Genomic DNA, 20,496 nt, shown 5'->3' on the forward strand with positions numbered 1-20,496 from the left:
TCTGCTTGTGGGGTGGCAGTCAGGGAAGCCGGAAGGACGCTGGCTTCTCCTGCAGCAGTGTCCTTCTCCTGTCCCTCTGACAGCTGTCCTGCTGTAACAGGGCTTCTGGGAATGGGTCAGCTAAAGAGACAGTGCCCCCACACCCTGGGGCCCCAAAATGCCATCAGAGCCTGAGGAACAACTTGGACTTTGGAGGAAGGAGCAAAAAGTTACCAAAATTCTGTTACCATCTTTCCTACCACCATACCAATGAAAAATGTTTCCTTTGGTAGAAGTGATTTAAACAGTTTTGTACATGCTTTGGACAGTATTTCACCACAACCCACAGAGCAAAAAAAGAACCTGCCATGTGGCCCTCTTTATTGACTGAAGATCCCTCAATAGAGGATGGAGGGTACCTGATGCTGGATGCAGAGATGGAGCCTCAACCAGGGAATGGCTGGTGATGGGCTCTGAAGGGCCAGCAATAGTAAACACATTGGGTAAATACTCTCTGCACCCTCCAAACCTGCTGTCTCTGGAATGTAGTAAGGCACATCCCCACTCAAATGGAGCTGCCCCAAGTGGCCTGCATTATCTCTGCTCCAGGCAGAATACAGGGGAAATGAGTGTGGGTAGAGGAACAGGTCTGGCCCTTCTGAGCCTGTTCTCAAGGCTTGGTTTGCACCAATCCCTCACTCCTGCAGGATGGCTGGAGACCTTCATGTGCTCTGCTCCTCCTCTGCAACATTTGTAGCTGTTTTTGCAGCATCCTTCCTCATCCTTCTTGTTTCTTCAGAGACACAGGTCTGTTCTACAGAAAGGGAGTGAAAAGCAGCATATTTACACCCACACTCACAATCAGGAGCCACTTGATATCAGCATGCAAGGTTGTTACCAACTAAAGGTTGCAAGCACTCCAAGTATACAGCAATAAATACTTTATTACACCCCTGCATCAAATGCCTTTGAAACACAAGAACATCCTACTGCATTGAAATGTGTGTAATGCTGGCAAAGTCCTCCCCCATCATTGCCCTTCACACCTTTGTGGTTACACACCTCCTCATGTAGGAAACACCAGGATCTGTGCATGTAGGAAACACCATGCATCACAAAGCATGCCCAGAGCTGTGCTCCCAGCACAATGAACACAACCCTTCCTTTAATACTGCTCCTGGCCACAGTACAGTACCATGACTGACTCATGCTCGTTGTCATCTCACCATCTGCAATGCTTAGTAAGATAATGGATGCTTATGGGTGCAGCTTATGGGAAAAGGGAACAAGTCCACAGAAACAAATATTACCATCTGTGAAGCTGTCCCCATTAGCTGTCTAATTAGTCGGTTGGGCAATAAGGTTAATCAAATACACATTTAGCCACTCTTACGAGTGATGCCTGCACAAGTCAGTTCTTAATTTTTAGACCATGGTGGCATGCAAGGGCCATGGTGATGCACATGCATTTTTCTTTGGACAACAGAACATATAATTTTTCCCCACTCCATCACAGAGGCCTTACCACTACTACCACTTCCTACCCATTCATTGCACTATCAATGGAGGAAAACAACAAGTTCCTAAAAACCATTTCTGCATATTCTTCCCCATAACCCCTCATGGAGGGTACCTTTGGGTACAAACTCAAACACTGTTTCCTCTGAAGGCACTCTTCAGCAGCATGTTCACCATGCTGGAAGGAAGCCTCAACAGACTTCTGTCACTCCCTGATCTTGGTCTCTGGTGTACCCAAAAGCCAAATAAGAAAAAGGAAATTTCACAGTGTATATGTGCTTTGTTCTGACCCCCAGCAGTGTTTATTGCTAGGTATCGATCACTGGGACAGCAGAACTGGCAGGTACCTGTCTCACAGCTCACCTCTCTGCCCTGGTCTTTAGAGAGGCTCTGAAAGCTCTTCACAGTGGCCACCAGCAGCAGCTAGAGGGGCTGAGGTGAGATGGGATGTCTCACAATGGAAAAGTGTATCCTGAAGTTCAGAGGGAACCTCCCGTGTTCCTGTTAGCACCCACTGCCTCTGGTCCTGTCACTGGGCGCCACTGGAAGGAGCTTTGCTGTGTCTTCTTTGTGAGCTCCCTTCATGCACTCACAGACATTGATGACATCCCCCTGTGCCTTCTTCTCTTCAGGCTGAACAGGCCCAGCTCCTCAGCCTTTCCTCATAGCAAAGGAGCTCCAGCCCCTCAGTCATCCTAAGGACTCTTCCACTGAAGGGTCCATTGGAGCACAGGTTCTCTGCAATATGTTCATGGCTCAATTCGATCGAGGAGCAGAGAACTGGACAAAGTACTTTAGGGATATCCTCACCAGCTCTGCATAAAGGGCCAGGATCACCTCCCAGCTGGCTGGCAAAACTCCTTCTAATGCAGCCAGGACACCATTCTCTTCCTTTGCCCCAAAGGCACTTGCTGTCTTACGTTCAGTTTGCTGTCCCCCAGGACTCCCAGGTCCTACTCTGTCAAGCTGCTTCCCAGCTGGGCAGTACCTAGCATATATATTTTTTTTCTCCCGAGGTGCAGGATTTGGCATTTCCCCTTGCTGAATTTCATTAGGCTCCTGTCAACCTATTTCTCAAGGCCGTTGATGTCACTGTGATGGTAACATGACTTTCTGATATCAGCCTAGCTTTATGTTCTCTGAAAAATTCCTGATTGTGCGCTCTGCCTCATCACCCAGATCATTAATGAAGATTGTTGAAGGACCCAGTATTGACTGCTGGGATACACTGCTAGTTACCAGCATTCAGCTACATGATGATGATGACCAATCATCAGCATTTGGGTCTGCCCATTCGAGCAGCTTTCAGCCCAGCTCACTGTCTGCTCACCTAAGCCATACAGCAACTGCCTGTCTCGGAGGATCTTATGGGAGACAGTGTCAAAGGCCTTCCTGAAGCCCAAGTAGACAGTACCCACACTCCCCTCATCCAGCAGGCCAACCATTTCACTGTGAGCTATCAGGCTGATCAAGCATGACTTCCCCTTTTGTGAATCCATGCTGACTGCTTCTGATTATTTTCTTGTCATTCATATGCCTGGAAATATTTTCCTGGATTAGCTGGTATGTCTTAGCAAAGGTGCAGATGTGGTATGAAGTAATCATGGGTCAGGAAATCAGGACTGTTATGACAAAGATTTCATTTCTTCTTTTGTATCCACAGCATAGGATGATTTTTTTAAAAGACACATTTGCACTGTTTAAATGAGCTATAGACTTTGATGATATCCATCCCCATTTAAATTTGGTTCAAGTTTAATTGGCTTGGGAAGTTCCAGTCTTCCAGAACCTGCAAGGAACATGCACAGTCTTTTGATCAGTTCCCTTAGTTTTATACTAAATTTTCCTAAACAGACAGGAAGGATGTCAACAAGCTTCACAGAGAGAATTAGTCATTGCAAGTATCCTAATACATCGTCATGATTATGCTTAAAACTGCTTTAAAATTGTTCAGCACATCAAAAATTATTAGCTTCTTCTGCAGAGGTAGGTCAAGACAACCTGTTTTCCCTTCCTCTTTCTCCAAAGACAAGCAAAGACAAGACTCAATTAGAGACCCCCTTTAAGAAGTGTTTTCTAAGTTCTCTGGGACAAAGCAAGCTACCCATTATTCACTGTTGTGCATAACATGCAGTACTTGTGGGTGACTCCCCTGAGTTTATTGCATCTTGTGTGAGCAATTTTCGATAGAAGAAATAAAGTATATTTAATCAGGAGCTTCCCAAAGGGGAAGAGCACATCAGGCAGAGCGATGCAGATGGATAAAGTTCCCAGTGAATTATATTGGCTAATTTATTGCCTGATGCCGTGACTCACACAGCAGCCTGTACCTCTTCCACAGCAATCCTGCTAAGTCCCCGAGGTCACCTCAAGACGGATGCATGACTCACTACCAGGGTTTCTGAATCCCACTCCTGGTGTGATGCCTCAGTGACAAAACACAAGCCCTTCAGGCATCTGATATTTCTCTTTTGCCCCTTTTTATTGATCAGATGCTCTCATCAGCAGAGTCCTTCCACATCCGGCCAATTGGCCAGCAAGCCGCAGTCCAGCACAAATTATTATCCACAAAGAGCAGGACTCAGGGGCTTGACTGAACAGTCAGAGCCCAAAAATCCTCCCTCAGGTGAACTTGTGCTTGAGGACATGAAGACCCAGAGAACTTTTGAGAGCAGTCCAGAAGCATGGAAGAGGCATCAGAAGTGGCTACACAGACCGCATAAGAACTAGAAATAAGGTAAATGTGAAGCTGGGTAAACAACAAACATTTTCAAACAGGGAGGAAAAAAAAAGTCTTTCAGCAGAGGCATATGAGTATCACAGGACATAGCAGCATATTACAAAAAAATTGTCAAGTATTTTCTTTTGTATATGCTGCCAAGAAAACACAATGTACAAAAAGGCCTGAAGATGGATGCTGTGCATTCAGCACCCACTTTCAGCAAGGAGTACTTGCTGCAGACAGGAAGAACTTTTGTGAAGCAGCTCTTGAGCAGGCTTGAAGTGCCTGCCAGTGACCTCAGCAGAATGACTGACTGTCTCCTCAAGCTAATGGGGTGCCTCAAATATGTGCACAAGTGCATTAGAGTAAAAGCTTGAAATTTGAGTATCACAATCCACACCGAACTTGCTAGCAAAACTAAGTCCCATGTTCCATATCCAGATTACAAATAGGACCTACATGATCCCACACTCAAAAACAGTACCAAGTTTTAGCATTACCACAGAGCTTGGGAGATGAAAACTAGAGCCTAATTTTACCTATGATGTTATTAAGGGCTTGTGGAGTTTTTGGTATGAGGTCTTATAAGTAAGCCAGCTGTGAATTGTAATGTATTAATTCAAAACTCCATCTGCTAGGATACTAAAAATTATGGCACACACACTTTTCCATGGATTTTGCAGTACTGCCTGGTCAGAGAAAGTCTTTGCTCTTGCAAAAAGCCATTGTCTGAAGCAGATAATCGTATCTGCAAAACAGCAGGTTCAGAAAAGGGTTTAAGAAAGAAGTACCAGGAAAAATTACCTGTCATTCAACTGGTACCCTTTCCACCACATCCTTCTTGGTCCATCGTTTTCTGATCTCTATCTTCAAACCTACATAAAAAACCAAAAGGAATGTAATAAACCTAAAGCTGCTTATCCAAATAGCTGTTTTGGTTGGTCCATGGTTATTAAGAAAGGTCAAAGAAAACGTACTCCTCTGATGACACAACTAGAAAAAAACCAGAAACAACAGATGAGACGAGGCTGAGATACTCAGCAACTTTTTTCATTGTCAGTCTCTCTTTTCACGCCTCTTGAGTGGATGGAAAGCAAGGTCGGGACTGGATGAGAAAAGTGCTTCCTTTCCTAAGAGATCAGGTTCCTGGTCATCTGAGGAACTAGGACATATATGTCTGCGGGATCCACTGAGGTGCATCCCAGAAAGTCCTGAGAGAATTGGCTAATGTAGTTGTCAAATCACTCTCCACCATATTTGCAAAGTCATGGCAGTCAGGAGAAATCCCCAGTGACTGGAAATAGAGAATGAATAGAGTGACTACATCAGTGGGCAAGGGAAGGACTATGAATGTCATTTATCTCCTGTAAAGCCTTTGACATAGTCCTTTACAGCATCCTGCTCTTTACATTGGAGAGAGATGGACTTTTAGATGGATAAGGAATTAGTTGGACTGTCATACTCAGAGGGCAGTGGTCAACAGCTCAGAGTCCCAGCGGACATCAGTGACATGAGATGTGTCCCTCAGGGGTTTGTATTGGGATCAGTGTTATTTAATATCTCATTAATGACATAGACAAGGGTATTGCATGCACCCTGTGCAAAATTGCAAATGACATCAAGGTAAGTGTTGTGGTTGACACTCCTGAAGGATGGGATGTCATACAGAGAGATGTGGGCAAGAAGGAGAAGTGGGCCCATGGGAATTTCATGGTTCAACAATGCTCTCAGCTTTTCATTGTAGCAAAGATGCTCTGTACCTCCAATCATCTTGGTGTCCCTCCTCTGGACTCACTCCAGCAGGTCCACGTCCTTCCTGTGCTGGGAGCCCAGAGCTGGATGCAGGTTCCAGGTGGGCTCTCCCAGAGCAGAGCAGAGGGGCAGAATCCCCTCCCTGCCCTGCTGCCCACGCTGCTCTGGATGCAGCCCAGGGCACATTTGGCTCTCTGGGCTGGGAGTGCCCCTGGCTGGGTCATGCCCAGCCTCTCACCCACCAGCACCCACAAATTCTTCTCACAGGGCTCCTCTCCATCCATTCACAGCTTGTGCTGTTATTGGGGGTTGTCTCAACCCAGGTTCAGCATCTTGAACTGAGTCCTGTTAAACCTTGTGAGATTCCCATGTGCTCACTTCTCGAACACATTCAAGTCCCTCTGGATGGCTTCCTGACCTTCAGCGGTCTCAACAGCATCACGCAAAGCAGGTTGGCTGCAGACCTGCCAGTGGTTCTTCTTTATTGAGGAAGACATTAAACAACACTTGTCCCAAGGTAGATCCCTAAGGGACACTATGTATTACCAATCTTCATGTGAAGATTGAGCTGGGTTGACCACTACCCTCTGGATATGACTGTTCAACTAATTCCTTACCCACTGAACAGCACACCCATCAAATCCTTCTCTAGACAATTTAGAGAGCTACTGGGTAGCTTTTAATAGGAAATGTCAGTCCAGGGAGGCTGAGACATCAGTGGTTCACAGTTCTCTTTCCTACCTTTTTTAAAGGTGGGTCCAATATTTCTACTCTTCTAATCACCTGGGACTTCACCCAACTGCCAGGACTTTTCAACTACCGTGGAGATTGGCTTGGCAATTATGCAATGTAATTCCTTTGGGACTCAGGAATCATCTGTCACAGTTTAACTCCAGCCAGCAGCCAAGCCCCAGCTGCCGCTACTCACCCCCCCTTCCACTGGAATTGGAGAGAGAATCACAAGGGTAAAAGGTAGAAAAGTCATAGGTAGAGGTGTAGACAGTTTAGTAGGGACACTAAAATCCATGCAAAGCAAAACAAGGATTTTATTCTCTGCTTCCCATGGGCATGTAGGTGTTCAGCCATCTCCAGGAGAGCAGGGCCCCATCATACCTGACAGACCTAGGCAGACGAACATCATCACTCCAAATGTCCCAGCCTTCCTCCTTCTTCGGCCCACTTTATGTCCTGAGCATGAAGTCGCATGGCCTGGAAATCCCTTTGGTCAGTTTGGGTCACCTGTCCCAGCTGTGTCTCCTCCCAGCTTCCTCACCAGCATGCAAGAACACACAGCAGAAAAGGCCTTTGCTCTGTGTGAGCCCTGCTGAGCAATAACAAAAACATCTCTGTATTATCAGCTCTGTATTCAGCACAAGTACAAAATACAGCTCTATACCAGCCACTCTGAAGAAAATTAACTCTACCCCAGACAAAACCAGCACAGCATCTCATCAGATCCATAGACACGTATGTTCAGGTTCTTCAGGTGATCACAACCCTGATCTATTACAGTAGAGAGCACTTTTTTCCTTCAGTCCCCATCCTGTTGCCCATCCACTCAAGAGGGGGGAAGAGAGGTTGCCATTGAAAACTGAAGTAAAAACATGGTTGAGTACCTAATTTTTGTGCACAGCACTGGAACAGAAACTTCACCTCAAAGGAGTCATTTTTTTTCTCTAGTCATGAACAGGATAGAAAATGCAACCATTTGCATTGTTGCTCAGTTGTGTTAAGTGGCACTTGCTGATCTCTTGATTTCTACCTTGGGAAGACAATTTTAACAATCGTGGCATGCTTTCCTGGAACTGGGTGATTGTTTTCCCTTTCTATCCCCTCCTGCTGGAAGCATACAATCTTGTCTTGAAATCACTCACAAAGGGACAAATTGAAGACATTTAGTTCCACCTTTGTCCTGACATTTTCTGTGTTTTTCTGTCCACTAACAGCTTTCTGTTCCAAAGTAGATGTTCCCTCTTCCATCTCAGTAAGCCTGTCGCTTAAATTTGAAGGGCCATTTTTATTCCTGTTAGATACTCTGACATGTACTTCAGCTCTTACAGCAATTTTCCCCTCCACAAATGCCACTAATATTTACATTTCTGTGTCCTTTTTCTATCTCTGAAGGACTGTTGATGAGTACAGCTTCAGGTAATTGCTTTTTCCCAGGCATCATAATTTGTTTTTCAACAAAAGGACTATTTCCAATTTTTTGAAAAACTATCCAAATGCAGTAGGGGAGTTGAAGGAAGGTCAAGGAGCAGGAACAGTGACTTTCATTAGCATTAGTTACCAACATACTCATAACTTCATAACTTACAACATTTTAGTTCTGTGGGACAGACTTGCTGAAGGTTAATCACTTCCTTTCATCCAGAATCTAGCTGATGGATAAAAAAAGGCATTATTCATTCCTAAGTAAGGACATAAAAGCTGTGTGTCTAAATAACAGCAGATGGAAAGAAACAGCAAATTTTCACTCTGGAAAATAGGAGCTGAGAACGCTACTGTCATTTCTCATACTATTAAATCCTGCACAGTGGCAAAAGTAGAAATTAACTTGTGCTGGCTGGAAGGTTTTGATTTTTAAATCTTTCAGTCAAGGAAGGTATTTCTAACAGAGTCCAAACATTCCTGTTTCAGCCCACTCTGCAACAGGTGAGAGGTTCATTGTGAATTTTACTGGACAATTTTCTGGAGGACAAGTTGAAATAATGATCATGGTCCATTACGAACTTTTAAGCTCAAACCCAGATCATTGCCACTGATTAAAAAACTTTCCCCACTGTGTACTTCTACTGCCATTTACTCATCCTTCAAATGAAACAGTAAATACTATAACTTGACAGCCCATTTACAAAGTGTCCTGTAAGGCAAGAGTTGTTCCCACTTGCAAAATTATATTCTTGGACTAGGTCTCTGCAAGGCAAGTTTGAAATCTACAAGACAGAGGTGCTCTATTGATGTTGTAGTGTATGGGGGGTAAATAAAACACATGCTTTTCATGACCTGAGAAATTTCTGAGTGTTTTCTAAACTGTCTTCTATGAGCTTTCCAAGTTTGTAGTACGAGGAAAATTAATCATGTTAATGGGAAAACTTAAAGAAACCTTGGTTTCAAAATTGTAGTTCCGAGTGTCCTTTTCTGTTACGTTAACTTTCTTGGAAGCTTTCTGGTATCATTCCTTTTTGTCTCCCAGTATCTCTGCCCCAGGTGAAAGCATTTACTCTTTTGTATCACTGGCAACCTGCCTGAAGATGCTGCTGCCTTTCCCATTCCCACCTGTTTGAGATCCTTTTCTATACTCATTCAGCTGGTGGTGCTTACTTCAAATTACCATCACCGAAGTGCATCAAATCACAGGGACAGAACGTCACCATCACAATCGGCAGGCCATGGATACCGAGGGATCCCAACATTTATGTTCATTCTTGGGGAGGGAATAACACCAGGAGAGGCTTTCTCCCTAAGGGCCACCTTCAGGATGAAATCCAGCTGCCGCAGAGCATCTCCTGAAGCCTTGCTCTCCACAGGTGCCTGACTCAGGAGAAGACTCGGGGCAGGACTTCTGTCTGCCCAGGAGACAATTCCTTTCAACAACTTCGCAAGCCCCGTCCTCACCGAAGAAGCCGCTTTAGGTGCGGGGGCCGTGCGGAGGATGCACATGCCGGCTTCCCGAGGCAGGACGCCCGTCGGGGGTCCTCTCCCCTTGGCCCAAGAGGGAAAGGCTGCCCGGGGCGGCGGCAGCAGCCGGCCAAGCTGCAGCGGCCACCAGGTAGGGGCGATCCCGCCGAGCCCCCGCGCCGGCCGCGCAGCATCCCGCGCCGGGCGGAGCGCGTACTCACGGCTGTGCGGGGCCCCGGCACAGGGGCCCGGCGAGGACGAGGAGGAGGAGGCGGAGAGCGGGCAGGTGAACCCCCGCGGCAGCTGTCTCCCCGGCCGCTGCTGCTGGAAGCCGCCCGGCCTCTCTACTCCCGGCCTTCGGCAGGGCCTGAGCCCCCTGCGCCCGCCGCCGGCGTGGGAGGGCTCGGCGGGGCCGCAGGCGGGGGAGCCGCTCCGACCGGCTCCGGGGAGCGAGGGAACGAGCGCGGGAGGGAGGGAGCGAGGGAGGAGGCAGGAGGCAGGACAGCTCCCGGCCCCGGCCCGCCCTCCGTCTGCGGATCCGCCGAGGGGAAGCCGAGCGGCGCCGGCTGTCGGGGTGCTCCGTGCCTCGCTGCCCGGGAAACTTCGGAAGCTCGCCGGGGAGCGCCTGTCCCCTGCCCCGAGGGGCGCTCCGGTGGAGGGAAGCGTCCCCGTGCGCACCAGCTGGATGGCGCGGACCCTGAGACCCGACGACATCAACCCCCGGACGGGGCTGGTGGTGGCTCTGGTCAGCGTCTTTCTGGTGTTCGGCTTCATGTTCACCGTGTCTGGCATCAAGGGAGAGACCCTGGGAGACATCCCGCTGCTGGCCATCGGGCCGGCCATCTGCCTGCCGGGCATCGCCGCCATCGCCCTCACCAGGAAGACCGACGGCTGCACCAAATGTCCCGAGAACATGCGTCCGTGCTGTAAGGAAGTCAAGGACCGGGATGTCTTGGAGCTGCTAAGGACCCCTTCCGACCTGGAGTCTGGCAAGGGAAGTTGTGACGAGCTGGCCAGGAAAGCTTACCGCAAGGACAGGAGAGGGCTGAGGGGAGAGGACACCGTGTTCATCTGCACCACCAGCACCGCCGCCGCTGCCACGGCAGAGTGCAAGACCCTCACCAAAAAGGTGGAGCAGGAGGAGATGCTGAAATACCTGGAGAGCTGTTACCCAGAGATGCCAGAGAACGTGTTCGTGGGAGACGGCTCCACATACAGTGCCTTGGAGAAGAAGAGCTCTTCTCCCAGCAGGGACAGCAATCCTTGCCCTGACATTGAAGACAACATTTTTGTGGCTCCTAAAGATAGTGTCATTGTCTGCTCTTACAAGGATAACAGCCCTTATGACAGGTACTGTTGTTACATAAACCCCACTGGAGTCAATTCAGACCCAGAGACCATTGTGTGAAAGATGCATACTTTATGTATATGTATGTATACAAAAACTGCAACTTCAGCTTCTTGATAGGGGATAATATAGCTGACTGCATGGGACAATCCTGATACTATTTCAATTTAAAGTGGTATGTGACTGATACTCAAACCTTTTGTGCCTGAAGTACGCTTTCTGTAAGTAAACAAGCATGTTTAAAGGTTAAAGAATTCAATTTTTCGTTTTTGGAAAAAAAAAAAATTTGATTTTAATTTTCTTTTCTCCCTTTCCCTCCCTTTTGTTTTCCTGCTGCCCAAGCCGATAGGCACACTGGCAGGAGGGCAGCAGTGGCTGTCAGCTGAGATCAAGAGCTGAATGAAACTCTGGAGCTGACTGTAGGAAAGAATGTGCTGCTCTATGGCTGAATAAGTTTTTGAAATATTGTCACTTCATTTTGGGAGGGATTGAGAGATGTCAGAATGAACTCCTATAGCTGCCTGATGTCAGGGAGTGTAGAAATCATTTGTCTCCCTTTGTCCTTGCTGGATTTTTGTTGCCTTTGTGTCAAGGAATAGGTGTCCTGACCCTGTGGGCTCTTCTGAAAGCCTCCTAGGAACCGTATAGGCTCAGGAGAGTTTTCAAAGACTAACCCTTCATCAATAGCGCGAACATAGATGTGTTAGCTTAATTTTCCACTGGTCTAGAGTTCACTGGAATGTTTCTAATACTTTTGGATTTTAGAGTATGCACTTGACAAGGAGAATGCAACATGAACAGGACACAGTTCTTGCAGAGACTAGGAGCAGATGTCAGTGAACTCAGGTCTTTAAAATATATTTCAGTACCTCAAAAATCACTTCAGGAACAGACTTCTGTGAGTTATGTTCTGAGTGGGATCTGACTCTTCTGAAAATGCCATTTTCTTGTGCCTTTTCTAAAATGCCAGATATTTCTGTATGGGGAATGCATGGTGACAGTCCACTCAGGGGTCTCAAAGCCATGCTTTGCTGGGAGAAGGGAACAGAGGACCTGACCGACAGATGGTTTTTTCACAGCTTATGGATACATAGCAAGAAAATGTGAAGTGGGTAATGAAGATTAACGATTCAAATTCAGAGCCTGCAGTTTACATACTGAAATACAAACCTGGCTATTCTGTCCAGCTCTAAGTTGCGTGTTCCATGCTGTGCATAAACATCTTACCTGACCTCGGAGGTGTAGGGAACAGAGATGTGGTGTAACATAATGTGCACGCAAAGCAGCTACTCTCGGTGTTCAGGTCTTAGGGTAACGGTTGCTGAAGCATAGAGTAATTTGCTAACATCTCACAAAGCCCCAGTTCCTGTAAGCAAACTCCCAGAACACCAAAAAGTTCCTGTGTGGTGAAAATCTTAATAGCTGCTCCTACTTAGATATTTTTGTGAACCATAGGTTGTACCAGAGAAATGCATTGAGTTACCAGAGTAGGAAATAAATCATTTGTAGCAACCTGAGATGTTGTGTAGAAAATGAAGAGGAATTTTGCACTTAAATGAGGCTTTCCCTGCCCATGGAATTGTTTGGAAAGTGAATGTAAATTTTATACATATACTAATGTGTGTATTTCTTTGTTTGTTGAGAAATTTATGTGAAATTGTAACAGACAGTGAGTCTCTGAACATGTTTCCAGAAGAAGGAAACAATTTTCTGGCTAGCTTCTTGTCTTTCAGACCAAATAAGATGTTAACCCTTTTGCCAGGCTTTGGTGGGGCATCTGGATACTACTATGATAAATGAAAAAAACAGTTGCTAGTTGAAGTCAGACAGAAACTCTGAATAGGTGGTTGCAGGCAGCTGTGCTGCTCAGGCATGCAGCAACAGTACTGTGGTAATAAATGAACACCTGCACTCTGTGCAGCCCGGGTTTGATCCAATGAGGAAAGGAATTCCACAAAAAAAGACCCTCTCCCTGACACGTTCAACTTCCTCATAAAAGCACTCAGTTGTTGTCAGCAGCTTGCCTTCTGCTTAGGCTTAGTCACTGCAGGACCTGATTCTGCAATGTGCAGAGCAAGTCTTTTGTGGCACCAGGAACTCTTGTTTCATGACCTGTGAAGCCAACAGATAAAACGCTGCTGATGAACGTGACGACAAACAGAGTCTTTTGCTTTCTGCTTCTAAGCAGAGCAGGGGAAGGTTCTCACTGCATGCCCAGGGGTGCTCAGCATCCCTGGAGATCAGACCCACCATGAGAAAACAGGCTACTGGGTCCTGCCTGCTGCCTTTGACAGGGTTGTGAGTAATCACTTGCCTTGCATAAGAGAGCACCAGCCCACTGGGAACCTAGATTTGTACGGTTCTGCAAATATATATATATATATATATATATGTAGGAAGAAGTCAAGTTTTTCCATTTTGTCTAGGATTAGATGTTCTCTGTCAAAAGTTACATGGGCTTTTTCAAGACACGACAGCAAACTCTAGTGACAAATGGAATAGTAAATATATAACTTGATATACAGACATGCAGATCTGAATAATGCTTTATTCCATTTGTAGTGTAAAAACAAAACAATGATTGTGTTCAACAAAAGTTTAATGAGAATGAAAACTTCTCACAATATAGAAAGAGGTTAAAAAAAAAGTGTTTAAAATTTAGTGTTTACAGGCAATGTCATACCTCCATTCATTCGGCTAAGATTTCACAATAAAATACAACTTTAAGCAATATTTTTAGGTTAATATACCATAATCCTCTAGATTTGTCTATTGAAAGTGTGAGAATTTGAAATTAGAGAAATCAATTGGTACTGCCTCTGAAGCCTCTTTATTTTTCTGTTTTGTTCCCTGCTGATTTAATAGAGGATGAAATGGAAATCGATTAATTTGGGCATTAAAAATATGGATTTTAAAATTTGAAAATGAAAGGGGTTTAGATTTTTTATTTGTTTGGGGGGGTTAGGTATTAATATTTGGGTTTTGTTTGGTTTTGTTGTTTTGGGGGTTTTGCGGTTCTGTTGGTTCTATTTATTTTATAATAAAGTGACCTTTTTATAGGTTTGCCAGTAGAAATCGAATGCATATTTCATCACAGACATCATTACATCATTTTCCAATTTTTTATGCAGATAACACACCCAGATCAGAGAGCACCTGGGATTTTATTTTCATTCAGCTCAAGTGGACACTAGAACTTGTGGTACCAGTGCTGATCTTGGAACAAGCAGGAATAATCACTTTGCTTTTCAGAGGCAGCTTCTAGTCTGAACTTGGCTTAAGGATACCACAGCTTGAGGTGTGATTCCAAGCTGTGACCAGAGATGAGAGCTTCTTTCTGTTCTTGCTACATTAAAAAACCGTCAGGTCAGAGTCCCACTTCTCTTCTCAGTGCTCTCTTCCAAACAATGCATGAAGTTGTATGAGGGCTCAGTTTGGGGGATAAATATCTTGGGGGATAAATGTCTTGTGAACCACATGTGAACCACTTTAGTCCTAAAGTGGCAGGCTGCATAAAGCATTTAATGGAAAACAGTAATTTGGACATTTAGAGAAGTTTCCTAAGATATATAATCTTTCTTTTTGGAATAGTATTTATCATAGTGCCACAGTGTAGTTTATCTTCTTTTAAGAGACAGTATGATATGCAGATCAGCAAAAGGCAATTTTGTGTTGTTTTGTTTAAATTTCTGTTGTCATAAGTAGCATTGTTAGTCATACAAGCTGATCTCTGCAGAGTCTTAATAAGACAATTTGAACTTTCAATCGGTGTGCACTTTGTCCTCCTCAGTGCAAAAAAATAGCTGGTCCTTTCGGCCTGAAACTGAATAAGCAAGAGGTGAGTGTGCTCAGAGTATGTGTCCCTCTGGACTGTGTTGTGTTCTTGATCTGCATTCTGTAGAAGTGTCATACTCTTGCAGAGGCAGTTCCTCCTGCTCTGATCCAAACTCTCTGCAGTCCTGGCTCCAGTAACTATTTATTATGTTGTAATTTAGTGGAGTAACAGCTACTGTGACCCCCTCTCACGATATCTGCTGCTACATACCAGACTTCACGGAGTGAGCTTCTGCATTTGGCCAGGGTGGTAGAATTTTACACTACATCATCCATCCAATCTAAGCTGTTATGTTGAGACATTCAGTTATATTGTCAGTTCTTGCAGGACAAGCTTGGGATTTTGCCATGGGTCAGAGGTGGGTTGCTGTCAGGCCACCAAGCACTGGCAACCTGATTTTCATGTGTCTGGGGACCAACCTATTTACTTGCAGAGCACAATCAGCACACAAGACCTTGACTCTCAGCATGTTGGCAGTAAAGTCATGGCATAGGAAACAAAATTTTGAGTCCTGAAAGGTTTCTGTCGATTCTTCTAATATAAATTATTTTGAAACTTGTAGAGGAGTTTCCTAATACATAGGCTAGAGGTGTTGTCTTGACACATGGCATGGGGCATCAGCTGCAAAGCAGCTCATGCTGAGCCCGTTTCCACTCTGAGCCAGTCTGAACATCCAATCCCTGCAGGGAGAACTGTCAGCTCCTCTGGTGGTATGGGCTCTTTTATGGCTCTAAACCACAGAGACAGTGGGTTGAGAAGTCACTTTTCTCACACCTTGGCCAACTGTCATAGATAAGCATTACCTTTAATTTAGCAGTCCTATTGGTGCTGGAATTCCAGAAGCTCTATTGTCTTTACCAGACACGGAGATTCAGCTTTCATTAGTTTTTAAATATTTGTGTGTTTTGTGCTCAGACGGGTTGCATAGATTAGCCTTGTGTCAGATACATGGAAGTGTTTATGTTTAATGGTTTTACTTACAAGCTGCACCCTGGATGGGTGTGTGTATATATGCTATACATTTGTCTGCAAGGGCAGGAAACAGAATGCACAATCATAACACAATAGTAATTTGAGATCTCCTCAGAGGTGTTTTTCCAACACCTTACTCAGCTTTTCTGCTCAAGTCTATTGCTGAAATTTAAAATTCCTTCAGTTCTTTAGGAGAAAAACCTTCATAGAAGAACAACTCTGTTGTGGCTTTCTAAGAACACACAGTTCTAGCAGAGTTAAGATATTCCTTGTCTGTGTTTCAGTATGGCCCCTGTGAATTCTTGGAAATTGAAATCTGAATTTTTCCAGTGCTTTGCATTCAGCATTTCCCCAAACCACTGGTGAATGCCCTGAACCTTTAGTCAATTCTGAAAGATGCATTTCTAGCTTTAGTTTTTTCAACCTAAAGTATCCTTTTCACTCCTCAGGGAGTGAAAAAAGGGTTAAACACTTTGAAAATCTGGCTCTGTACATGTTCTAATGAGAGTAGAACAGAAGAGAGCTTCATAAAAGCAAAAGAGACCAAAAAGGCATCACACACAATATTTCATTACTTTGTCAGGTTAACTGTGTTGAATTCTTGTCACAAAACCAGTATGTTTAGTGCCCTGTTCCATGTGTGTATTGTATCTTTGGTAGCTTACCCAGATGGCTCCTCAAGAAGGGACAGAGAATGTTTTCCTGCCTGAAGGCATGATACAATAACTACAGGGAAAAAGTTACCACGGGGATCTGATTTTAGATCTCATCAAAACACTTATTTTCACGCCACTCTATTTTAGTATGAAATGCAGTAATAATCAGCAATTGTGCACAGTCATGAACACAAGGATGCTCCTATATTAGCTTCATATTTGGCACTCTTGGTAAGAATTACTTATTTTGTTGTTGAAATCCAAGGCAAATTTTGCAAAGGTGTAACACTAAATATTTCATTTGGAGCTTCCAGGTCAAGCTTAGTGATGTATGAAAACTGTTGAATCCAGTCTTGGCAATTTAGTTCCAGAAAGGATCCCATATGTGTTTAAGACATAGTGCAGAGGGAAGATGGTGTACAAAACATAAGGTGGAGTGGGTTGTTTCCCTGTGTGAACCAGAGGACTGTGGTTACTATGCTGTGGGACATTAAATAACATCATGTAGACTCATGTGTGTTCTTTGAAAGTTTCAGTCATTAGGGCTCCCACAAAGAAATTCTGAACACCCACTCTATCACATTTCCAAACTCTGGTTGTTTTATATCTCTATATCTGAAAGTGCATTTAAATTTAAAACCAAATTTACCTTAGGAGGAAAAGCAATTTTCCCATATTTTCTTTGGAGAGAACATTTTATTGCAAAATATTTTATCTTTGAATTTCAATTTAGAATGTATAAAATTGTACAATACAAAGTTTCATACTGTGGGGAAGGGAAGAATTGGGAGAGGAATTAGGAGGACAAAGTGCTCATTATCTGAAACGCAGATGGTGCTCAGCTGGAGTATAAGCAGAACAATCTTGCATAGCCTTGTCTTTTAAAGGTTTTAAAGGAGAGCCCCAGAAAAACACTCTTAAAAAAACCAAAGATTTCTACTTTTGAGGTCAATTCAGATGGAAGGGCTATGAGTAGTTTTTAGGGGTCTGAGTAAGTGGGAGAGATGTTCTACAAGCTGGGAAAATCTCATTCTAATCAGACATTGATCTTAAAGAGACACTGTATCTTTGACTGCACAGTCAGGTTCAACTCTCATTTTATGCCCCTGCATTGTTTGCAAAGGACACCTGATTTCACTTCCCTTTTATTTAAACAAATTATTTTATTTGACTAATTGGCTGTACAAAGAAGCAGATAACTTTTCTGTTTGCAAAAACAAAGAACCTTGGAATTGGGATCCCCCCCACACCAATAACAAGCTAAGTAAAATATGTTTGCTACCTATTCTAGGGGATAAAGAATAACTTCTGGTGGCAAAACACGGTCTTTTCCAATGCCCATGGTTTGAATAAAATCTAGGAAGTTTTACACTTGGAAATACATTAATGAATTTTTGGCTTTACTTGTCGTGGTTTTTTAAAATATTGTGATTATTCAGTCTGTTGCTCAATATTCAAGTTGAAACAATATAGTGAAGGTTTATCAATCTAATAAAATACTTTCTTAAATCAGTTTCTGTGTTGTGTGATTTTTTTTTAATGTTCCTGCCTGCATTCTCACTGCCAGGTAGATGGAGCTGTAATAAACAATAATCAGAATGCACAATCTTTCCAATAAAATCACCACATTGTGAATAGAGTCTTAGTATCCTCTGTATTATCTTGCATGACTGTAGAAATGAATGGCACTCTGTGAAGTGATCTATAAAGTACATATCACCTTCACTTCTTCAGCTCTATTATTGTAATTGCTTTCCCATTTTCTGGCATGGATAAAATCATCAAGAAAAGGAAGAACACATCACATATTTCTAGTATATAGTGCCATTTTAGAAAAGAATGCTTGCTAAATTAGCTGACTAGTTCCAAATCTGGGATGTGAATCTGTGGATTTAAAGCATCTCACAGATGAGCACTGTGCTGGTTATCATACTTCAGATTTACAGGCTGGTAAATGCTTTCCTGACTCTGAAATATGGCTGTTGTCACTGACTACATCTGTCAAAATGCCTGAGATTAATCTTAAAATACTTGTCAGTTGATTGAGGACACTTCTGTTTGTGTCTGTAATATTCACTACTGTACTTCTATCTTCCAGAGTCAGTCATATCATCACAGTCATCAGACAAACTGACATTAACAAGGACTATTGCTTGAAGTTTCAGGAAAGATATGAGAGATTCAACAGTCAGTAGAAAATAATTCTCGGGAGATGCTCTGTTGAAGGAGAGGATCAGGAAGTAACAATAAAACTGAGGTAGGGTGACCCAGGTACTCCTCAGGCTGTACCTCTTTTATAGAAAACTAACAGGCTCTAAGATTCCTGAAGTCAGCAAGAGTCTCTGCTGTCCTCAGCAGAACTTGAATACTACCCAAAGACTTGTCAGTGGTTAAAGCTGCCAATCCAGCAAACTTGCCGTTTGTCACTCATCACTCGTTTCTATTTAGATTTTAAACTCATAAGACACTTTGAAAAAATCTTTTAATTCTACAGACAACATTAAAATAAAGCAGAAGATTTAAAACTGAAATATTATGGACAAAGCATACACTTTCACATCCACATTTGATAAGGATATCAACCTTTTTAATAAAAATGTAAACAAATGCAAACTCATTAAAATAATTATGTAAAATATTTAATACATCAAAAAGCACTGTCATAAAGCAGAGAGTTTCACAATTTCTAGATACCATTTGGATAAAGGAAATAGTTGTATTAGAGGATATCTCTGGGCTACTGATAACTGAAAGGTTTATTCTGCTAAGATTACAAAACCAGTAATTGTACTATACCTTCTACTATGAAATTTAAAAAGATAAAGGAAGTTTTAAGCTTAGAAAAAATGTGAGACTAATTAAAAATTTTGATTTAAAAAAATTTGGGTGGACTTTATGTTGGGATCTCATGTGCCAAAGTCAGCTATGTCTATGTCCCTCACTGCGATACACAGACTTCTGAGACTTACTTTCACTCAGAAAGATATACATCTTTTCTGTATAGTTCAAAAAAACCTCCCATAATTTGGAAGTACTTAACTTTCTATCTTTGTTAGGCATCCCTGAAACATCTATCATTATAGCTGCATTTACTTCTCACAGAAGCTGCAGAAAGACTGCAGTGTGACACTCCTATCACTATCACACATACTTGGATTTGAAAGTTGTAGTTATGCTATGTAGCTATGCTAGCTACACAGAAACATGAACAAGTAGTTAGCTGCTTGGTTAAACTCCACAAATTTAAGCCAGAAATATTGCAACTCAATGCCTGTTTTTGTACTTGTACCTAGGATCAGGGACAGACTGGAGGGTAACGGAGAAGAATAAGCAGGATTAAGTGGTGCTATGTCACTCAAAGTCCTTCCTTTTCATCTCCTCCCAATTAACTTTATCCACTGCAGCTCACATTATGGTGAAAATGCTTTGATCCTTGATACCCTTTGTCTGAGTTTCACTTATTCTGTTAGATTGTTTGTTAACCAGTTGAACTTGAATGGGCTAAACTCTTCAAAATAGACTAGTCCTGAAAGGTAACTCTATTTTCTTTGAAGAAAGCCAACACCAGCAATGCTCACAGAATCATGCTCATCTAGAAATTACTCCACTTGTAGTGATGTAGTTCTCTCTTTACAGGAAATGCTGGCTCAGGAATGACCTTTCCTAAACTGTGTCCTAAATTACACAGTGACTCAGAGGGCTGCCTGATTTCACTGACAGACAGCGAACCAGCAACAGTAGGTTCACCACCGCTTTAGTCAAAGAAAAAACTAATGCTAAGAGCTGTTTTTCAGAGAAATCACAGAGAAGCTGTAGCAAACTTTACCCTGTTTAGCAACAGCATACAACATCTTGCATTTCTCTACCATGATTTTCCACAACAAGATGCAGGTGTCATGAGGAATTGCCTGTATGGAAACACACCAGACTTTCTTCTTAATTCCTCTTTCTATGCCCCAGAAAATGGAGATTAAATGGAAGTAAGAGTACAAATTCTTGTTTCAATTTGTATCCACTATAATTTCTCTGCTCTTTTTTTCATCCTTCTCTTTTGATGGATCTTGCTTCCTCACACAATACACACCTCATTTGT

General features: G+C 43.3%; 1 protein-coding gene and 1 long non-coding RNA gene across 2 annotated transcripts; one reads left to right on the forward strand and one right to left on the reverse strand.

The window, feature by feature from the left end:
• Positions 1-343: 343 nt before the first annotated feature.
• Positions 344-7,261, reverse strand: LOC135459987 (uncharacterized). Its single transcript, XR_010443134.1, has 3 exons — positions 7,085-7,261; positions 5,024-5,094; positions 344-793 (listed from the first exon to the last, which is right to left on the reverse strand). It is a non-coding gene; the product is annotated as an uncharacterized LOC135459987 (long non-coding RNA).
• Positions 7,262-9,310: 2,049 nt separating this feature from the next.
• TMEM215 (transmembrane protein 215) lies at positions 9,311-11,140 on the forward strand. Its single transcript, XM_064736520.1, has one exon. It carries the CDS (start codon positions 9,627-9,629, stop codon positions 10,998-11,000), a length of 1,374 nt encoding a protein of 457 aa, XP_064592590.1. The 5' UTR covers positions 9,311-9,626; the 3' UTR covers positions 11,001-11,140.
• The last annotated feature ends 9,356 nt before the right edge of the window (positions 11,141-20,496 follow it).

Source organism: Zonotrichia leucophrys, chromosome Z, assembly GCF_028769735.1.
Source record: "Zonotrichia leucophrys gambelii isolate GWCS_2022_RI chromosome Z, RI_Zleu_2.0, whole genome shotgun sequence".
NCBI lineage: Eukaryota > Metazoa > Chordata > Aves > Passeriformes > Passerellidae > Zonotrichia > Zonotrichia leucophrys.

Coding starts and splice junctions, on each gene's coding strand:
- TMEM215 (XM_064736520.1), top strand. CDS start 9,627: ATGCACATGCCGGCTTCCCGAGGCAGGACGCCCGTCGGGGGTCCTCTC.